The sequence below is a fragment of the Brachyistius frenatus genome, unplaced genomic scaffold, assembly GCF_029030835.1.
Source record: "Brachyistius frenatus isolate BFR_SWC_R1_liver_20210118 unplaced genomic scaffold, ASM2903083v1 Contig_126, whole genome shotgun sequence".
Lineage (NCBI taxonomy): Eukaryota > Metazoa > Chordata > Actinopteri > Embiotocidae > Brachyistius > Brachyistius frenatus.
The window spans coordinates 753,826-776,489 of NW_027210725.1; the positions used below are offsets into that span (position 1 = coordinate 753,826).

General features: G+C 43.3%; 1 protein-coding gene across 1 annotated transcript; it reads right to left on the minus strand.

The window, feature by feature from the left end:
• Window positions 1–728: 728 nt before the first annotated feature.
• Window positions 729–13,555, minus strand: sdc4 (syndecan 4). Its single transcript, XM_069714135.1, has 5 exons — window positions 13,299–13,555; window positions 1,480–1,681; window positions 1,335–1,372; window positions 1,018–1,201; window positions 729–930 (listed from the first exon to the last, which is right to left on the minus strand). The coding sequence occupies exons 1-5, from the start codon at window positions 13,350–13,352 to the stop codon at window positions 779–781; spliced, it is 630 nt and encodes a 209-aa protein (XP_069570236.1). The 5' UTR covers window positions 13,353–13,555; the 3' UTR covers window positions 729–778.
• Window positions 13,556–22,664: the final 9,109 nt, after the last annotated feature.

The following is a 22,664-nucleotide window of genomic DNA, read 5'->3' on the forward strand; positions in this document are numbered from 1 at the left end:
ACGAGGAGGAAAACTACGTCAGGAGGGTTGAAAGAAAAGAAAAAAGCCTTTTCAGGTCATTTTAATGAAGGTTTACAGGACATGAGCCGATTCATCTCACGTAGCAGAAACCGTGAATAATTAAGGTGGTGTAATTATTAACATCGGATCAGAGCTGGGAAATATATTTTTAAATTAAAACCAGTTAAAAAAAAATCTTTTCTTTTCCCATCATGAAATTTCTTTTTGAAAAAAAAAATATATATAAAAGGAATAAAAACACTCAGCTGCTACGACAACATGAGAATCTGCAGAACGAGGAAGACGAGGAGAGAATAAATAACGGGACCGTTAACGTGAAGCGTACCGAGCGTTAGTGTTTTAAACGGAAGATAAAGTTCGCTTGTTTCTGTTGACACGAGGGACAAACAACAACAACAACAACAACATGAGGGCGTACCACAGCTGAAACGGTCCACTCCTGCTGCTCCTCTTCCTCATCTGGCAGAACCAAAACAAAGCCTCTGATTGGCCAAGAGAGCACCAGTGATTGTTAGTACACGTCAGGTGGGCGGAGTCAGTCGATCGATTGTGTCGTCGGACGTCGCTCCGCTGAAGAGAAAGTGAGGAGGAGGACGTGCGACGGTGAAGATGATGAGGCACTGCGAGGCCAGACGGCCGCCCTGATTGGCTGGTTTTTTTTTTTAAGGGAGTGAGGTGTGTGTGTGTGTGTGTGTGTGTGTGTGTGTGTGTGTGTGTGTGTGTGTGTGTGTGTGTGTGTGTGTGTGTGTGTGTGTGTCTATGCGTAGATCTCCGTGGTCGGAGCTTTCTTGTAGATGGGTTTCTTCCCCAGGTCGTAGCTGCCCTCGTCCTTCTTCTTCATGCGGTAGATGAGGAGGAGGATGAGGAGGACGGCGAACATCAAGCCGACGGCGCCGCCGGCGATCAGAGCTGGACGAGATCAAGAAACAATAACAGGTCAGACTTCTGAAACGGGACGACAGGAGACGGGAAACGTTGCGTTTCTGAGCTACGTACCTGCGAGGACCTCCGTCTTGTTGAAGATGCTGTCGTCGCCGGCGTGGGACATGAGGACGTTGGACGGTTGCTCCTCGAGCACCTCGTTCCTAAGCAACGGGATCTCGTTGCTCTTCCGGACGACGTCCACCTCGTCGACGGTCGGCCGCTCCGGCTCGGGGATCTTGTTGTCGTTCACGTCAGACTGAAGACAAAAAGGCAGAAGAATTAGAAAAAGAACGATCAACGATGACGGCGAGAAGAAATCAGTTCTTCATGCGAGAAGTCTTTAACACGTAAAACCTGAAATGTACAAAACCACCGTAGAAGTTTCTCACCTCGACCGGTCTGAAGTCTCCAGGTGAAACGGTCGCTGCTGCGGAAACAAACAATCTTTACTGAATGTTTTATATCAAAATTTAAGAAGCATCTCTAAATTATTACGTTATTTTTTTAAATCTTTTTTTTGTTCGTAGAACTCACCTTTGTCTCCGGACCCGGAGAACTCGTCGTCCTCGTAGATCGGGTCGGTGTCGTAGTCGTCGTCTTCGTCCTCGTCGTCCGTGAAGGCGAAGTCGGAGCCGTTCGGGGAGTCTCCCGACGACTCCGGGTCGCCGCCGTGCATCGCCATGGCGACCATCTGCGTGGTCTTCATGGGCATCCACGTCTCCGTCTCCCTCACCTGCTGGGACACCGGAGACACGAGCGAGCTCAGAGGGATGTTCACGTGAAAAACACTGCATTATAATTAGAAAACGACGTACAGTCAAAGTAAAAGCTTCGGCCTCCTGGTGGCCATCGAGGGAATTACCACAACATTCAAATTCATCTGGAAAAATATTTCACTGCAATCCTTCGAGTAGCAAAAAATAAAACGCGTCAACTTTTGGATTTCCAGGATTCATCCTCTCGGAACCACGAATATATATTTTACTGCAGCCGATTGTTTGAGAGGATTAAATTAGTTTGTTAAATTAATTCATTTAAAAGTCAGATAAGCGTCAACAAAAGTCATGTTTCACTACTAACCGTGCAAAACTATATTGGCATAAAAATAATAAGAAAAAAAAGATAATAAATCTGCAACCATCGAGAATCTATAAAAGTTATTTTTAAAACAGCAATGACAAATAAATTCATCAGTTTGAGTCGACAGATTAACCAATAATTAGAATAACCTACAGCACTGCTGCTGTAAAACTTTAATTTAATCTCAACACGACAACTCATCACCCCCCCTTAATCTCATTAACCCCCCTCCCCTCCCCCCCACCTCTTCCAGCCTAATTACCATTAAAGCAATTAGTCAGCATTAAGGTTTAAAACCAAACAGACTAGACGAGGTGAGAAAAGCTTGAAGATCGAGTCCTGAAGTCTTCAGTCATTTAAAAACTTCACATCTTTTTGTCCTTTTGAGCTCCTCCTGAAAGTACCCCCCCTCCCCCCAGCTGTGAATCACCGCTCTATTATGTTCTCATTTAAACCTCACACATGAACAGAGGGTGTGTGTGTGTGTGTGTGTGTGTGTGTGTGTGTGTGTGTGTGTGTGTGTGTGTGTGTGTGTGTGTGTGTGTGTGTGTGTGTGTGTGTGTGTCCGTCGTGCTGAAACAAGCCCGTTGAGTCACGTTTCAGGAATCTCTCCCGTAAAGACCCGTTTGAGTCTCCTTCGTGCCAACGGCTGCTTTGTTAGGTCATAATATTTCCATCCTCCCTGAGGCCAGTTAAACTTCACTCTGTGGTTTCAAACACGTTTTAAAGCCCTGAAAACTTCTTTTTTTTTTTTTTTTTTTTTTTTTTTTTTTTTTTTTTTTTTTTTTTTTTTTTTTTTTTTTTTTTTTTTTTTTTTTTTTTTTTTTTTTTTTTTTTTTTTTTTTTTTTTTTTTTTTTTTTTTTTTTTTTTTTTTTTTTTTTTTTTTTTTTTTTTTTTTTTTTTTTTTTTTTTTTTTTTTTTTTTTTTTTTTTTTTTTTTTTTTTTTTTTTTTTTTTTTTTTTTTTTTTTTTTTTTTTTTTTTTTTTTTTTTTTTTTTTTTTTTTTTTTTTTTTTTTTTTTTTTTTTTTTTTTTTTTTTTTTTTTTTTTTTTTTTTTTTTTTTTTTTTTTTTTTTTTTTTTTTTTTTTTTTTTTTTTTTTTTTTTTTTTTTTTTTTTTTTTTTTTTAACCTCAGACTACAAACGAGCTTCGTTCTACATTTAAACTCAATATTTGTTGTTTAATTTGAGGGATTTGTGTCTTTTATTGGCAGATTTTGTTTGTTAAAATCACTCATTTAACTTTCAAACCTCTAAGTTAAATCTTTTATTTTCACCGTTTGTAATTTTTCTAATTTTAAATGGTTTTCTGGGAAGTTTCGTGGACAAAAATGCAAATTTTTTGCAAACTATTTTAAAGTCAAACATTCGCTGGTTCGAGGCTCTAAAATGAGAAATATTTGCTTTTCATGACCAAATGTGACGTTTGATGACGTCACGTTTGACTCCGGGATGTTGTGACGAACACGTTTATTCGTTTTCTGATGTTTTATTGAGAAAACAACGAACCACAGTTCATCTAAACAATCTTTAGTTTTAAACCATTTATCAAAATCAAATTCCTTCTTTTGGGACGTTTAATCTTTTGCTTTGCTGAATGCTTGTTAATAAACAAACGGTCCGTTCAACTTGTCGTATTACTTGTAACTAATCACTTCATTGGTTTTCCACTTTAACTTTCTTCCTGACACCGAACACCTTCTAGTTGTTGAGCTGCAGATTTAAACCGCGGCTGCTTCTTGTGTATTTGACTTCCACACAAGTGAAAGATAAACAGCTCGGCACCCAGAAAAGACAAAATGTTAATCTGTCAGCCTCCCGCCGTGTCAATAAAGCCCTTCCTCCGGCCGCCGCCGACCTTTGACCCCCGCGGTGAAACGTGGACGTCGGTTTGAAAGAGCGGCGGCTTCGTCCAACCCGTCCCGACACGCCGGCAGAGAAAAGATCAAAGCTGCCGCGTTCAGGTACTGAAGGAAACCGTCGGATATTCTAACTTTACTACGTTCTCAACGGGAGGCGGAGCTGTGACGGGACCGAGGCCACGCCCCCTCCCCGTCTGGGCAACAAACAAACCGAGTCCGGGACAACAACCGCAGCAGAGGGACAGAGCCGAGTGTCCTCAGCCTGAAGACGTTTCTACAGAGGACAGCGGGCCGATAAAACCAATGAAACATAAAAGAAGCGCTCGTCTGAGTCAAACAGGAAGTCGAGCTGGAACCGAGGTTACGTAACCAACATGGAAATCAGTCCTCTGATTTTCCTGCCGACCCGGTCGGCTGCACGAACGAGTGTCTTCAGGATCTGCTCATCCGTTCGGGTCGCGGTGACACAAACTCGCCCTCTTTTCCAACTCTGCTCGTTATTGATTCATTTACTGGATGTGTAACTGAACGTTTCCGTGGAAACGTTGCAGACGACAGAAACCTCCTGAATCACCGAGTTCAACCGCATCGTTGTTCGAGTCGGACCGCCGCCGGTTCACGGCGTGTTTTCCTGCTTAATGTGCAGCAACCGATGAGCAGCCGGATCTGAACCCAACAGATGGATTTAATGGAGAAATGAGGACTAATATTTCCGTTTGCGGCAGCGGAGTTCACCGCTTTCCATTTGAGTCGATAAAAAGCTCCTCTGTGCTGAAACTCAATTATTTGACGTCGTCCTGAGTTCTGCCAGAGATAAACTGCTCTCATAAAAGACTTTAGACGGCGATTAGCAGTCGGATAAAGTTTTATCAGACAAAGGTCAGAGTCGTCTGGCAGCCCAACAGAGCTGCTCTTTGTTCGGGGAGAACTTCTTCATTACGGAGCTCATTTGGCCTCGATGTGTCCGAGCAACAAAAACAAACAAGCCACAGGTCCGCTGACCATGTGACCCGACCGTGTGACCCGACCGTGTGACCCGACCATGTGACGTATCTTCCGGAGATATCAAATAATAAAAGTTGACTTTCACTCGGAGTTCATAAAGTACAGTTCCAGGAAGACGCCACACGGCTGGTAAAAACTTAAACAACCGTTTCCTGTCCCGTCTCAGCGTGGACGTCCGAAACCCTCCGGCTCTCTGAAGGCGGCCGGGCAGGACCGCAGCCACCCCAGAACCCCCCCCCCCCCATCAGCCCGCCATCTATCAGGCCCCCCATCAGCCAGCTATCAGCCCCCCCCCCCATCAGCCAGCTATCAGGCCCCCCATCAGCCAGCTATCAGCCCCCCCCCCATCAGCCAGCTATCAGGCCCCCCATCAGCCAGCTATCAGCCCCCCATCAGCCAGCTATCAGCCCCCCCCCCATCAGCCAGCTATCAGCCCCCCCATCAGCCAGCCGGGTCCTCAGGTCCGGCTCCTCCTTTCACACCAAACAATGGCCAGTGGACGCCTCCAGAGCGTATCAATGACGGAGGTAACCAGGGATAAGCCCCCAGCAGCCCCCCTTCATTAAACCAGGAGAAACAATCCCTCCATCTGCCGACACCGAGCGGAGCATCTGGTCCATTCAGAGCGAGGAGGAGGAGGAGGAGGAGGAGGAGGAGGAGGAGGAGGACGGACACGTCGAAGAGCAGAAAGGAAACAGCAGCGCAGGAATGTGCTTCCTTATTCTTTGTGGCGTCCAACGTCTTGTGACCTTTTCCAGAAAAAGACAGTTAATGTCGTTTTCTAACCTTTTGCTTCGGCACTTTAACGCCTCAGAGGTCAGAGTAAATAAAAAGTGAACCAAACCTGAGATTCAGCCGACGCAGCGATATTTGGAGATTTGTGATTTTTCTGCAAAAAACTTGTCGTCAGCAGAATCTGTGCTGAAAGTGTTAACGTCATAAAGTACGTCTTTAGAGAAGCTCTGATCCTCCGTTTCACCACCAAATACAACTTCTCTTCTCAATTTGACGCGAAACAAATTCACTTGAAACTCCACAAATTACAACGGAAAGTTTTTAGAAAATCTGCTGCAAAAAAATAAATAAAATAAATCTAACTTTTTCTGAAAGTAACGATCACAAAAAACCTCCATGAAATCCTGGAGGACGGATTAGAAGCTCCTCCTCCTCCTGCTCCTCCTCCTGCTCCTCCTGCTCCTATAGCAGCGTTTCCAACTAGCGGCGAGGTTCGATGACATCACGGGAAAGTCCCGCGACCTTCGACTCCCCCGACATTCATGAAGTTTCAACGTCTGGTCGTCCACGTCGCGCCTCGATTCTTTAGGAACATTTAAATATATTTATTTAAAGCTCAGATTTGTTGGATTTCTGGCTCCTCGTGTTCAGACTGATGATAGTTTCCTTTCCTACATTAAAAGAAGCACGCAGCCGTCTGCAGATGGATTCAAGCTCCCGTTAAAACCTCTGTAACAGCTGGAGACTGAAAGGAGTCCAGAGTGGGCGTGGCCCAGACGTAAGGTCAGAGGTCATCATTACACCTGCGAGCAACCGATCAGTTGGAAATTCAGTTTTCCGTGCCGGAGGCTGCAGCTTAAACCCAGTTTGAAATGTTGGGTTCATTTTGGATGAATTCTGAAACAAAAAGAATTTTAAATGTTCCCACATTTCTAGTTTTTTTTCCATCAACTCAACTCAACCAGCTGTTTCTGGATTTCTATCGAGCACAACGTGGCGAATCGAGGTGACGGACGCACACCAAAAGATTCAGCAACAAACAACCGCGACGTCGAGTCGCTAGCAGCGGTGGAAAAGTGCCTCCTCCTGCCGAGGATTATGGGTATTGTCGTAATTTGAGACAAACAACAGATATTCCTCAGTAATACGTTTCCTTGTGTAACCGGCTGGTTTCCGGTCGGATCAGCTGATTGGCTCTCCTCCGATAAGCCTAATTGCGTTTTGATGAGGGAACGTCCGATCTGATGGACGCCTCCTTCATCGGTCACTTCCTCCCGCCGATGACGTCCCGTTTATTACCGAGTCAGCGGCCGGTGGACAAATAGCTCAAAACCTCTTCCTGCCGTCTCTCCAACGTCTTCCAGCTCTTTGATGTCGCTCCCTCGGGCGGGTCGGTATCGCTGCCTCGGATCAAAGACGGGCGCAGAGCCGATAGACTATTCTACCGAGGAGCTTTTATTGGATCGGCCGGAAGGGCAGGAAATAATAAGAAAACAGGAAACATCCATCCAAGACAAATCAACTCTGTCTCAGGAGAGCCGTGAATATGAATCCTTCCAGGAAACAACGGAGCGATTGAGACGCTCGACTCCTTTCAGACACGCGAGGAAAAAAATCTGTTCACAATAACTTCCATTCATCTCCAGTAGAAAGGCGAAGATCGGAGCGCCGGCGGGAATCCTTCGGTTTGGATCGATTTACACGTGAAATGAGGTTTTTATTGGTTTGATTTATCAGCTCAAGTCCAATAAACATCAAACAGACGTGATTGATGACGATCTGACGCGAGTCGCAACAAGTCTTCATATCAAACAGGTGAAACTTGGTTTCCTGATCCACCTGCTGACCAACGTTCAGGTCCGAGACGGCCCATCTGGGGCCCGCGGGCCAGGGTTTCATCACCACAGCATTTGACAAGGTGAATATAGATGCTTCATGTTTTTGACAAAAATAAAATTACTATTAAGCAGATTAAAGAGTTTGGTTTTAGCAATTCTGCTAATTTTTCTCAGATTTCAAACGTTATTTGGCTTTTAGAACATTTGTGATCGTTTCTAATAATAAAAACAGAGCGATTAACTGATGCTTCAAAAATAAACAAAGATCAATGGATCATGGAAATAACAGCTAGCGGTATATATTTTAGATATTCATATAAATCACTCATATGGACTTATATCAGTAGTAGTTGAGTTTTTGGAAAATTCGATGAAAAGATTTAATCATTCACAATATAAAATTGCAGCTATCTCCCAGTTAGCTTAGCTTAGCATAAAGGCTTGAAACAAAGTCGGATTTGTCTTTAACAACAAAAATCAACCAATCAGCACATTTAAAGCTCATTAAATGATCAGTATTTGGGGGGGAACATGTTAATTCACATCCTGACATGAAAACCATCATCCAGTAAATATAAAGTAGGTTAGCTTGATGATTATTATCATTATCAATTAATCTGCTGATTATTCTCAGACATTTGATTTATTAAAATCATTTAATCAGACATTTAATGTGTCAGTTTACAGTCTCACGAGAATAACCGTCTCCTGGCTGCAGCTTTGTTTACTTCAGAGTAAAAACCGAGTGTGTTCTTTACATAATGTCCCCATAAGAGCAGATAAACCGTCTCGGTGTCGCCGGACAAACTGGGAGCCGTTTGGCAAACACACACACACACACACACACACACACACACACACACACACACACACACACACACACACACACACACACACACACACACACACACACACACACACACATCAAAGAGATGCTGCACTGTTGAGGTACATTTGTCAGGAAGGATGTCTAAATAAAGGGGAAAGCCCTCACACCACCCAAAGATGTGTGTGTGTGTGTGTGTGTGTGTGTGTGTGTGTGTGTGTGTGTGTGTGTGTGTGTGTGTGTGTGTGTGTGTGTGTGTGTGTGTGTGTGTATACAGTATGCGGTATAGGACACACACACTTTTTTTTTGTTTACTGGAAGTACATTTTCAAAAAAAAAAAAAAATTTACCAAAGAAAAGCTGCAAAAAGCCCCATAATGTAAAACTAAATGTAAAATAAAGGGCCATTACAAAGAATAAAGGTTTATATAAGTCAACAACGCACACAGCTTGTGTGGAAAGTTAACTTAAAAGATATTCAATTTATCGTCATATCAACAAAGAAAAGGATCAAATCCTGAATTTATAAGCAAATTTTCTTCACTTTTCTTTGATCCTGAAGTTCCAGATTGATCATCAACGTGGTTGCAGATCATTTAACTGTTCAACTTTTCCAACGATCCACAGCACAAACATCACAATAAACTTCATCAGAATCAGCCTGACGAACCACAATAAGAGTTTAGTGGCGGCAAAATTCATCTGCAGCCGTTTTAATAAACCGGTAAAAGTTATTTTTCAGGCAAAATGTCAAAAGTTATTTGGATTCAGCTGCTTCTTTGTGACGATTTGCAGCTTTCTTGCAACCGATAGTGTTGTGGAGCGTTTTAACTTTTCATGCTCGCTCCCTCCGTTGTTTCCCGTCCGACACACATGTTCTTGCTTTAGGCAGAGGAGGAGGAGGAGGAGGAGGAGGAGGAGGAGGTGATAGGTTGACAGGGCGTCCCGGCCCGACATCAAAATGGGCCTCGCTGGTTCTGGTCCACAGTGGAAACACAGCGAGGCTTCATGTTCCTCTAAAATACACAACAACAACCGAGGAGGCGACGCAACGCTTCCAGTAAACACACACACACGTTTTCTTTTACCATTTCCTGACTTTTGATGGACAAGACAAGTAATCAATAAACAACAATTAGTTGCCGCCCACATGGACGATGTGAACGATCAGATTAATGAAGACCTCACACATCCTGTTCTGCAGTTCAAATCTCAGCTGTTGTTTTCAACTGAAACTAAAATGAGATGAAGCTGCTGATTGATTCACATCTTCGGGCGTACCAACTCTAACGGGATGGTTTCACCCTTTTCTTAATCATTTAAGAGAGAAAACTTAAATTATTAGATTAATGTGGGCGTGTTGTTATTGTTAATATAAGTATTTGTGCCGTCTCTGCAGACTTCGGGGGTCCTGGATCCTCTTAAAGATGACAATTTAACGAGTTTATGAATTTATAGACATACAGATGACAGTTTTAATCGCTCCTCTATAACAAGATCATTAACTGAACTTTAAAACCGAAAGCTCCACATTTAACTCGGCGGTCTGGAACCGAAACTCACTGGACATTTTCCAACGAGCACAAAAAAACATTTTATGAGTGACATAACTGGCTGCAGCAGACCTTTGTGATTATAATCGGAGCCTCGAAAGCACTTAAACATGAAGCAGAAAGCACGCAGCTTAACTGGAAAGTTGCTCCAGTGAAGAAAAGAGTCCTAAAAACAGATGAAAGTGATATAACCAGAATAGGAGGGTTTTATGGTCGACTTCTGCCCCGAACGTATTCGTATAGTTCCTGTTACAACTGCCAGAGTATGTGGTGGATGTGGGGTGGGGTGAGGAGGGGGAGGGGGAGGGGGGAGTCCGTTTCTGGACTGCTCTCCATCGCGGGCAGGAAGGACAAAAAACCTCCTCTCTCGCTGCCAAACATTCCTCGACCCCAAAGGGATTTTATAGACCAGCGGACAGCAATGCAGGAACCATTATTACATCCTCGTCGTACTATTTATCACACCACCCCCTCCCCTTCCCCCCCTCCTCCCCCACGACGCCTTTCACTGCACCCCGTCAGGCCAAACACACAAAAAGAAAAAACTTCCTCAAAAAAAAAAAAGACGGGCTCATTCTGGTGTAAATGATTTGGGGGTTAAATGCAGAAAGCAGTCACATTCCTCCGAGATATAACGGATGGAGTCCGGCCCGGAGGCAGCAGGCGGAGGTTCGCTGGATTAACTCCGCGGATAAAGAGGGTTTTTTTCTTTAACCCTGATTAACCACCACAGTTGCGATCTCAAGCACATTTGGTAAATGAAGGAGCTCGGATGTCTTAGATTACAAAAACAAATGCTGTTTCCAGCCTCTCTGATGAGATGAAGTTCTGCATCACAATTAAAGGTGAATATTTGGTTGTTCTTTGGGACTAGATTGAGATTCATGAACCAGCTGTGCGGTTTGTTATCGTTCACCTCCAGCTCGGTGACTCGTGGCCGTACATGGACAGAAAGCGCTGAGGTCAACGGAAAAGAACCGGATCGGTTTGTTTGGGTCGGGGCGTCTCGGACAAACTGATAAAAAAATAACTGAGCAGCGTTGTTTGACTTTAGTTAAATGAAGCAATGACTTCCTGTTGGCGTCCAGTGGATGTGAAATCAATCCCTCAATAAAAAAAATAAAAAAATAACAACATTCCTGTCGTGCCTGAGGCTCCAAAAAACAACGTGTGCATTCAGAGCCGGTTCTATTGTCAGGAAGCAGAACATTGTTATCGATTAGCTGGGAACGCCAAACCCACATACCAATAATGACCTCAGTGGGAAGGGAGAAGAAAAGGCCACGAGGGAGGGGGGGGGGGGGTCATAGTTCAACGGCTGAATATCCATCAAAGGAGAGTTAAGCTTAAAAATAAAAATAAAAAAAGGTATAAGAACAGATGAAGGAGCAACAACTCGTCCTAAAGACAGACGAAGACGCCAAAATGTGGAGCAGCGAGACGAAGAGGAGGTCGGTGGGAAAACTGAAGGTGTGTCCCTCATGAAAAGGCCCCGAGGTCCTATTGAGATCCCTCCAAGGGTGCAAAATCCCAGAGAGGGCCGGTCAAGGTCACTAGAGGTCACATTCCAGAGGGGAACTAAAAAAAGGAAGAAGAACAACAAGAAGAAGAAGAAGAAGAAGAACAAGAAGAAGAAGAACAACAAGAAGAAGAAGAAGGAGAAGAAGAACAAGAAGAAGAACAACAAGAAGAAGAAGAACAAGAAGAAGAACAACAAGAACAAGAAGAACAACAAGAAGAAGAACAAGAACAAGAAGAAGAAGAACAGCAAGAAGAAGAAGAAGAAGAAGAAGAACAAGAAGAAGAACAACAAGAAGAAGAAGAACAAGAAGAAGAACAACAAGAACAAGAAGAACAACAAGAAGAAGAACAAGAACAAGAAGAACAACAAGAACAAGAAGAAGAAGAACAAGAACAAGAACAAGAACAAGAAGAACAACAACAACAAGAACAAGAAGAAGAACAACAAGAAGAAGAAGAAGAAGAAGAAGAAGAAGAAGAAGAAGAACAAGAAGAAGAACAAGAAGAAGCTACGTGGCTTTCAAAGAATGTAACGGACTGTACGGACGAGGTGAGTGCGACCACTGTGGTGCGTTCAAAAACACTCTTGAGTGCGACCACCGTGGTTTCAGATCATTCAAGGTGTTGCTGGTGTTAAAAAAACCCACCAGGCTTGTAGTTAAACCTGCTGCACCATTTGGGCTGACCAACTGGGAGGACAGGTGGGGGGGGGGGGGTGTCAAAACACACAAAGACAAGTTTCTACTGAATTTGAGCTCTAATCCTACAAAACTAAAAACTACTGAAGGACCATGTTTGATGTTTATTTATTGTTTGGTCAATAAAACACCAGAAAATAAAAAATGTTTGCAGCTTAGAAACAAAAAAAACATCACAAACCCCAAAAACACTGAAATATCAGCAGGAAACATTCGATGAGATAAAAGAGGCTGAAACTATAAAATATGAATCTTGTTTGATGGATAATGAACCTGCAGCTTTATAAAAACCCAGCAGAGATCACATGACCCAGCAAACAGCTGATGTCGTTCAACTCCACAAACACTCAAGTGTTTCACAATGAAAAAAAACACCAGGGGAAGTGACCAGGTCCACCTCAGGTCCACCTCAGGTCCACCTCAGGTCCACCTCAGGTCCACCTCAGGTGAGGTGACCAGGTCCACCTCAGGTCCACCTCAGGTGAAGTGACCAGGTCCACCTCAGGTCCACCTCAGGTGAGGTGACCAGGTCCACCTCAGGTCCACCTCAGGTGAAGTGACCAGGTCCACCTCAGGTCCACCTCAGGTCCACCTCAGGTGAGGTGACCAGGTCCACCTCAGGTGAGGTCCACCTCAGGTCCACCTCAGGTGAGGTGACCAGGTCCACCTCAGGTCCACCTCAGGTGAGGTCCACCTCAGGTCCACCTCAGGTGAGGTGACCAGGTCCACCTCAGGTCCACCTCAGGTGAGGTGACCAGGTCCACCTCAGGTGAGGTCCACCTCAGGTCCACCTCAGGTGAGGTCCACCTGGTCACTTCACCGGAAGTCGATTCAATTCAACATGAAAGAAGCTGCATATTGTTTGAAGCTGATATTTTAACATCAGTTATAAGACCTGAGGCCACCATGACTGTTTGATCGATTATAAATCGGTAAAGAGGAACCCCCCCCCCCCCCCTCCCCCCACACGGGATCCCAGCAGCTGCGGATGTCTGTGTGAAGCTAAGTGGCTAACAACACCGCAGCTACTCCCCAAAGTCGACCAAACTTTCCCATTTTAATCGGTTAATCGGTTGGTGCGCAGCGGCTCGTCCCGGTAAATCTCAGCTACGTGACAACGTGACGCCTCCGGAGGGGAAGCGGTGAGCTCGCGCTGCCGACGGCGGAAATAACAACTTCAAAGGAAAACGGTGTCTAACAAGTTAAAGAGTTAAAGAGTTCAAGAGGACCAACTTACCGACTCTGGAAACACGGAGGAGGATAAAAAGAGCACGAGGCACACGGTGAGCATGGCGGTCCTCCGGTGGGTTCACACGAAGCGGAATAAAGCTGCTGAACGGGAGCTTTAACGGGATCTGTACGGTTTAAAACGCAGCGCGGTGACCGTGTTCGGTGTCGTGTTCCGGTATAGTCCAACAGAAGGTACGGGTCGTCCACCTCCTTGTCTCCCGGTACTCGTTCCTCTCCGGCGGCTGCTCGACTCCTCTGAGCTCCGCACCGGTCCGTCTCTCTATATTGGAGCCGGAGTTCAGCGCTCTCCTCCAATCAGCGGCGTCACGCCCCCTTTGTTCCGGGCACGCCCCCTTTGCTCCGGGACGCTGCCCAGATTGGCCACGCCCCCACCCCCACCCCGGACCTCCCCGCCCCCACCGGGACGTCAACGCGGCCGCCATGTTGGTGTGGGGCAGCAGGACGTCGAGGTCTGCCCACGGGACGTCACCACATGTTCCTGTCTGGCCTCCAGCTGTTCGGCTCGTTTTTTTGAAGCCAGATGTGTCTCAGATGTTGAATTAATACTCAGAGGTTTGGATCCACAGAGAAATGAGTAAACGAGCCAGACGTTCCCAATTAGCTCATTTTACCAGTTTACCTGAAAGGTAATCTTATAATTTTGATATATAAAGACTTCTGGTGTTCATACAGAATAAAACTCAGACCAGGACAGGATGAGCTGCCGCCAATCAATGACTACGATTAATCAATCAATGACTACGATTAATCAATCAATGACTGTGATTAATCAACAAGTCTACCAAACAAAGAAAATAAACAACATCATCAGATCAGTTGATAACAATCAACAGTAATATTCCTGAAACGTGATCATTTCTAATCATGCTCTTCAATTTGTTCGAATAATACAAGATGTAATTTCACATTTAACACATTTCTCTGTCTTTAATAATGAAGATGACTTGATTTTCTTTATTTCTTTTCTACTTTTTTGATTATTGTAGGCTGACATTCAGTCATTAAACTGTATTTTACATTAAAAGTCAATTGTGAAAAGTTGCAGCCAAACATCTGTCAACATTAACGACCTAATAATGAGCTTATAACAGTTTCATATCTGCCAACAACCCCAGGCTGTAATCTTATCTAAGTGTCACACTTTAATGTGATTTTTTTTTTTTTTTACCACCAGAGGAGAATAGATTGTTTGTTTGTCTACCTTTGTGTTTGTTTGTTTGTCTACCGTTTGGCCTCAGCAGCCTTTATTTCTCTTAATTCTTATTTATTTATCTCATTCCAGAACAGAAGGTGACGTCCCATCAGGGATCCTCCGACAGCAGCGTTTTCTTTTCTGTCTGCGGGGTTTTTCTGCTGCTTCATGGAAATTCTTCTTTACAGTGACGACACCTTCTGGGAAAGTTCCTCCTCCTTTCCTCCCACCCTCCTTTCCTCACTCCTACCTCCCTCCTTTCCTCACTCCTACCTCCCTCCTTTCCTTTTCCCCTTTCCCTCTCAACACATGATTTCACTCTAATCTAACAGCATTACTCCGTTTTTCATTTTGCTCTCCAGGTTGTTTTTACGACGTCTTGCATCACCGATCTTCTCGCTTTTCGTTTTGGAGCATGTGATGTTTTTTTCTTTCAGACCTCGGTTGTTGTTTGTGTTTGTTATTCTCATATTTTATGAAACTTAAAGTACTTTATCATCTTTTATCACCTTTTATAAAACTTTAAATTTTCCGTCGGAAATAAACAGCAACTCGATTTACGTTTTTAAAAGTACAACACACACACACACACACACACACACACACACACACACACACACACACACACACACACACACACACACACACACACACACACACACACACACACACACACACACACACACGGTGACAGGTTCCTTTCAGGTATGTCTGTGTGTGTGTGTGTGTGTGTGTGTGTGTGTGTGTGTGTGTGTGTGTGTGTGTGTGTGTGTGTGTGTGATGTGTGTGTGTGTGTGTGTGTGTGTGTGTGTGTGTGTGTGTGTGTGTGTGTGTGTGTGTGTGTGTGTGTGTGTGTGTGTGTGTGTGTGTGTGTGTGTGTGTGTGTGTGTGTGTGTGTGTGTGTGTGTGTGTGTGTGTGTGTGTGTGTGTGAGACTCCATTACATAAACAATTAAACCTTGTAGAGCTGCAGACGTTGTTGTAGGTGTGTTGTTTGTTCCTAAAAGAGGAAGTGCGGGTTTCCAGCGTCTCTTTGTGTTCCTGCGTCACCTGGTTGGTCACATGATCGGTTCTGCTCAGGATTTATGGCCTCGTGAATGAATTCTGGAATATTGAATATCTGACATGAAACCAGACAGCATTGATTTGCTCCATATTCGTAATGTCTCTATTGAAGAATCTGAGAACGTTGTCAGCGCGGTGACAGTCGGATCAGATCAGCATCAACAAGATAAAGTCTACGAACGTTCAGCAGGAGGAACGACTGGCTCCAGACTTCACACCGGTGGAACTACAGACTGGATATAAAACTACAGACTGGATATAAAACTACAGACCGGATATAAAACTACAGACCGGATATAAAACTACAGACTGGATATAAAACTACAGACTGGATATAAAACTACAGACCGGATATAAAACTACAGACTGGATATAAAACTACAGACCGGATATAAAACTACAGACTAGATATAAAACTACAGACCGGATATAAAACTACAGACTAGATATAAAACTACAGACTGGATATAAAACTACAGACCGGATATACAACTACAGACTGGATATAAAACTACAGACTGGATATAAAACTACAGACTGGATATAAAACTACAGACTGGATATAAAACTACAGACCGGATATAAAACTACAGACTAGATATAAAACTACAGACCGGATATAAAACTACAGACTAGATATAAAACTACAGACTGGATATAAAACTACAGACTGGATGTAAAAGAGTTCGTAGCTTCAGGTCTGTAAAATGGTTCTGATCCAGAAGTGTCTTCAGCTGCAATACCAGCGAGTGCCACTAGAGGTCGGCTCCAAAAAGCCTCCGGCTCCATAGACTCCCATTCAACTTCTCTCATCAAATCCAAAGTGAATAAAATGTGTCCATCAGTTATCTCGGTGTTGTTAGCTAAAGTCACTCCTTCTTCTTAGTTTTCTGGAGGTCCATCTGAAAATAATCCCTCATTCATTAGAAAAGAAGATTCAAGAAGACCTGGTTTTGACAAACACGTCCTGAGAACAGGAAACCGTCTCCGAACTCGTCGATCATACGTTCGGTTTTACAAAGTGAATAGATATAACTGATTCTCTGGGTGTTCTTGGCTTTCCTTGAGCCGTTTTATTTTTCTTTCTTTATTGCCTTGTGATGTTTTTTGGGAGGTAATTAGATGCAGACCCCAAGAAATTAGTGACTTGTGTGAAAACTGAGAAAGAAAAACCAGTAATAATGTAAGAAAACTGAATGCTAAAAGGGAGATTCTGGTCAAACTTCAAGTGAATGTGCTCTGATGCACATTCTCATATCTGAAATGACGTTTTAGAAAAAAAGGAAACATGATGCGAGAGTGACGAGAAGTGAAACACAAAGGGGGTTTCTGTCTATCGTCCAACAGCTTTGAGGAAGTTCACGAAAACCACGATGTCACAAGAGAATGTTCGTCTTTTTATCAACAACAGGAAGTGAGAAGAGTTCAGTCGAATTTTCTGACATTTCATACAGGAAAAACCTGAGAGACAGAAAGTGAGATTGAGAGGCGGAAATAGAGAAGAAGAAGCAGAGAGAGAAAACAGGAGGTGACGGGATTCCCCCAAAAATAACAGAATAAATGTTTAGGACAGTATTAAAAATAAAAAGGTTTTATTATCTTACTCAATCTCAGAGCTTCAGTTTTAACCATCAACACAAAATAAAATCAAGAATCTTAGCGAGCAGCAGCTACTTGAAACCTTTGAGCCAAACTGTGTTGTGGATATACACATTTTAAAATATAAATTTGATCTCTTAAGGCCTTATGAAATTACTATCTAAAAATCGACATTAAAACTTTTCATTTAAAAGTGTTTTAACACATCAAACAGTTTAGATTTTGTTTTTTTTAGTTATTTTTAATTCTATATTTGTCAACAGCTCTAGTCGAGAGAGTCCTGTGTCAGAGTTCAGTTTCAAAACATTTATCATCTTATTTTTTAAGTGTTTTTACCAAACTGATAAACATTTTTTTTACTTTAACACAGAAAACCTCTAACAAGGTCAAAACATTCATCACAGAAGAACAATACAGCTGCAACCAGCGAGTATCTTCATCGTCTATCGACTGTTCAGGGTACAGAATGTCCGAAAATCAGGAAAAAAACAACACGTTCATATATTTAAAATGCTTTTCTTGTCTGACTAGAAGTCAAAAAAGAAACTGAACAAATCCGACTGTCAGAAACAGAACCTTGAAGTTCTGGATGTGTTTCTGTCTCATTAAGACAGAGACGAACATCAGAGTCTAACACCAAGACAACAGGGTGGAAAGCCAAAGAGAAGTGACCAACACAAGGTCAAATCCTTCACAGAAAAGAGCAGCTGACTGAGGAGGGACATTTCTTTTAGGAGTTGTTTATATAATTGAATACAATTTAATTAATGTATAAAACCACAGATGAGAGCAGCTGTGACTGTTTCAAATTAACTCCTGAAGTCTGTCAGTCGAGCTTTTCTGAGGCTTCAGCGCCTCCTGCTGGTCACACACAAACACAACATGTCTGTTCAACTGAGTCTCAGGAGAACAGCCTGTTTTCTTTATAATACATCTTACACACTCATTTCTTGTTAATTAAATTAAAATTGTACCATATTTGACTGACTGTAAATCATTAATATTCTGACTAACAATATGAATATTCAGCATCTTGATGTGTCACACCTGTCAGGTGGACGGATTATCTCGACAAAGGCTCACTAACACCCATTTTAACCAATTAAAATAATAAATATTTTTGTGTTTAGAAAACAAGTTTGAGATCTTTTACTACTACGAATGAAAAATGGAGCGAAAACAAAAAAATAGTTGCGTTTGTATTTTTGTGTGGAGCTGAAATATTAAATTTAGAGATTTGCATGTTTAATCAGACAGAAACTGACAAAATACTGTTGTTTTTCTTTTATAAATACAGCATGTCTTGATAAATAGAAACAGAAAACTGGATTTAGTGTCTTTATTAACAGGAATCCTCCTCTGGTGTTTATTTATCTGCAGCAGGGACAAGATGTCCTCAAACGTGTCTCTGATAAACATCCACACGTTTCACCGTCTTCAACACCGACTCATCAGAAGCTGGATGTGTTCCAGGTGTGTTAATCCCACAGGTGACCTGAACAGGTGATCTACATTTAACTGACAGCAGTAATAAAGGACTATGAATATTTACACAAACAAGCATTTGTCTTTGTTTTTCTTGATTTGTTTTTATTAGTTTTTGTAATTTTGTTTTAATTTTGACACTTAATGAACATGAAACACATCTAATCTTCTTTAAATTTGTGTTGTCAGGCAGATGAATCTTATTTTAATACAAATATGACTATCGACTGTTTTCGGGTAAATTTAAAAAAAAAATTAAGTGAAAATAATAAGTGCTGCTGTGTGACTGAGTGTTTTATTTAGATTAAACGAAATTCTCGTGAGAGCTCGCAGGTGAGGTGAGTTTGTGAAGTTCAGGGTTTGTCTGTTCATCTGCAGGTTGTTTGTGCAGCAGCAGGAGGTTCAGCGTCGCTGCCTGCAGGGGGCGCTCTGCTCCTGCATTCAGACCCAGAGGGAGGTTGTTCACTCATGAGATGTTCAGGTGTCACTTTTTTATGAAAGAAAACCTTTTGTTGTTTTTCATAAATACTAATTACAAGACCTTTGACCTCGGAAAAGTAAACGACAAGAAGCTGAAATAAAAACAAAAATACCGACAAAAAAAAAATCAGCAAATTTTTTTTTAAATGAAAGTATAAAGTATTTGTGGCATAAATAACACTTCAAACATATCGAAGTGTGAATTATTCAAAAAAACTTCCCCAGTCTGTAAAAACAATGATGTCAGCTGCCGATCTTCAACCTACTTGTGCTAATATTTGTGTGAAAGCTTTTCTTAAATGAATAGTTTACTTAAGGTGGTAATTAAGTGTTAATTAGCACCTCGACAGTTGATCTTATTTTTTTGTGTGTATCTGCAGCCGCATGCATCCAGATGTAAACTACAGCCGGTCCTGCGTAACTGAACCCTGAAGCTTGCCAGAACAGATCCATCATCATTTACGTCCTGCTGAGTGCTGTTTGTCTCCACAGCTGCCCCCCACACCCACCCCACACCCCACCACCCCACCACCAAAGGTCAGAGCATAAGAGACTGTTTAGTGGCTCTGAGCCGCGAATGAAAGGCCGGCCTTGAAGAGGCGAGCGAGAGGCGGCGAGGAAATGAGCGTGAAATGAATGTCACGTTGAAATCAAAGGCGGGAAGATAAATGAGAGGTGGCTGGAAATCACCTGGACGGAGAGACACAGAGGGAGCGATGGATGGATGGATGGAGGGATGGAGGGAGGGGGGGACGGAGGGGGGTAATTATTAGTGATTGAGCAGCTTCCCCCTCGTGTGTTTCATTAGCAGGAGGCTGTTCACACACAATCTGCTCTCTGTTGGGCCGCGCCAGAGCCCCGAAACCCCGGTTTATTTGACCATCTGAAATCTTAACAGTTAATACTTGTATATTTCCAGCATAATATTGTCTCTGGCACAGATCGCCAGAAAACGTATCCCCGTGAAAATAAACAGCCGCGTTCGCATGCCAGGTAATACAAGGGCCGTGTACTGAAAACGGGGGAGGGGGGTGGGGGGGGGGGGCTCAAACAGGTGAGACGAAGGAACCGAAATGAAAGGTGGAAGTCCTTGAAAGCATGAAGTTAGCTTCATATTTCATAGCATCGGGTTATTGATCAGTTCAGGCTTATGAAACAAAACAAAACAAAAATCTAAGCTGGTATCAGGATTTTCACAGACAGTCGTTTTCGGAAGTGTTCCTGAGCCATGCAGTGATTTCCACTACAGATTCATGTCTTTTTTTAATGTGCCGCCGAAGGGCATGAAGATATTGGTTTTTTTAACATTATACCGTAAAGGACTATTTGTCCGTGCAGTCTTTCACAGATTAAACTTTACCTCCCAAAATGTGAAACTATCCCTTTAAATAACTATTTGTGTGTTTCTTGGGTAAAAAATGATGGTCTGTAAAAACACAGAAACACCTGCACATGCTGTGATTTTTCATCATCGTGTTACGTCTGCGGCTGCAGTCGTTTCCTCTGTGTGTCAAAGGAAAGGAGAGCTGTGGAAGGTGATAGGCTACAATCACTACCACCACATCATCATCATCATCATCATCATCATCATCATAACACTCGTACAGGGACGTGTTTACACACAGTTTATCAGGGGCCCGAGTGGGTTTTTTTCTTTTTCCCCTTCGGCTGGCAGGAGAGCTGAAAGTCAACATTGGAGTGAAGGTAAATGACGGAGCTGCACACACGTTAAGCAAACACCTGCGGCTCAGGTGGAAAAGCACGGCGTCTCCTGCCGAGAGAAGGAGCTCTTTATCCGAGGATCAAACCTCTCAGCACACGACCACCTGACGCTCCCGCAGCTTAAAGGTGAAAGCCCTAATTTTATTACAACTTCAAACAAAGGTCAGGACAGTCTATCCACCGTCTGATGTGGGACGCTGCTCATCACAATGCTGCTTTATTCATGGCCAGACCAGGAGATTACGGGACCCCGAGCACACAGAAGGGCAAGACCCGATTAATCAAAGCGAGGCGTGTGCAGGCGTGTTGTCGTGTTGGAGAAGCCCGTTGCCACGGCGCCACAGTTCAGGTGGTTTGTGTTCTCCGGGTTTCAAAAGACGCAGCAACAAGACAGGAAACCGAAACAACGTGACAAAGAGGGAAGAACAGACTAAATACAGTAAGGAGAGAAGGACAACGAGGGACAGAGACAACACTCTGAATACTTCCTGCTGCTCCGTGTGCAGCGCTGCGCTGCGTTCAACAGGAACAATTTAGGAACTTTTTCACACCTCGTTAAAAAGAAAGTCACATGACACAAAACTGTAGACAGACATTTACTAAAGATGTCAGAGTTGTTTTCTTGCCTTACTTGTATTTTGTATCTTTGGAGTTTGTCCGCATCGGCTTTCAACACATTTCGACGATGACTTAATGCAAACCTTAAAGTCCCTTTTAGAAAGTGACAGCTGAGAACACAGAACAACCACCTCAGAAATGTTCCAGGACACAAATGTCTTCACAATAACTAAGATGTTCCTCATAACAACAAGAGCGCACGCTGACGTGAATGCGGTCGTCCTGATTGCACCTTTTTGTTTCTCCGTCTGTGTTCTGAGCTTTTTTCTTCTTTTTTTTCCTGAGAAACGTTCGAGGGTCTAAAAGGTTTACAGTTCACCGACCGCATCCAGACGTGTCACACTTTCCATGTTCGGAACCGAGTTACTGCTCTCTCTGTCAGAGGAGGTAACTCGCTCAGCCAGGCCTTCACCTCCTCCTCCTCTTCCTCCTCATCTCCTCCTCCTCTTCCTCTTCCTCCTCCTCCTCCTCCTCCAGCCTGAGGAGCCTTTTCTGTGAGCGATGAAGAAACCAATAAACAGACTCTCTCAGTGATCCGTGTCACATTGTTTGGCCCACCTGCAGCCGTAAACTCGTCACTGCGGACTGGATGTTCTCAATTTGTTCCAGCGAAGCTCGGCCTTGTGATCGCCTAAAGGAGGCACCGGTGGAGCATCTGGTCCGAGCGGTAAATACAGCAGCTCTGGGCTCGGTTTGAGTTCGGTCCCGGAAAACCACAGGACGATGAGCAGAGCCGGTGTCAGAGAGCCGGCACATCGGGGCACCGCGAAGGTTTACGCAGCTCAAACGTTTCTGGAGTTCTTCAAGTTATCAGTTCCATGAAGTCGAGCTGCGTTCGGGTTGAATACATGAAAAAAACAAGCAATAGTTAAAACCCTCACATGCGGTTCCTTGGATATGTACCTGTACCTGTGGTGGGACAAGCATTCAGGTTCATTACATACAACCCCCTTCCCAAATAAGTTGGGACCCTGTGTAAAATGTAAATAAAAACAAAAGGTGATGATTTGTAAATCATGTAAACTCATATTTAATGGAAAATAAACCAAAGACAACATATGAAATGTTGGAATATTTGCTCATTTTGAATTTGATGTCAGCAACACGTCTCTATAAAGATGGGACAGGATCATGTTCATCACCTCTTCTTTTAACAACACTGTAAACGTTGGGGAACTGAGGAGACCAGTTT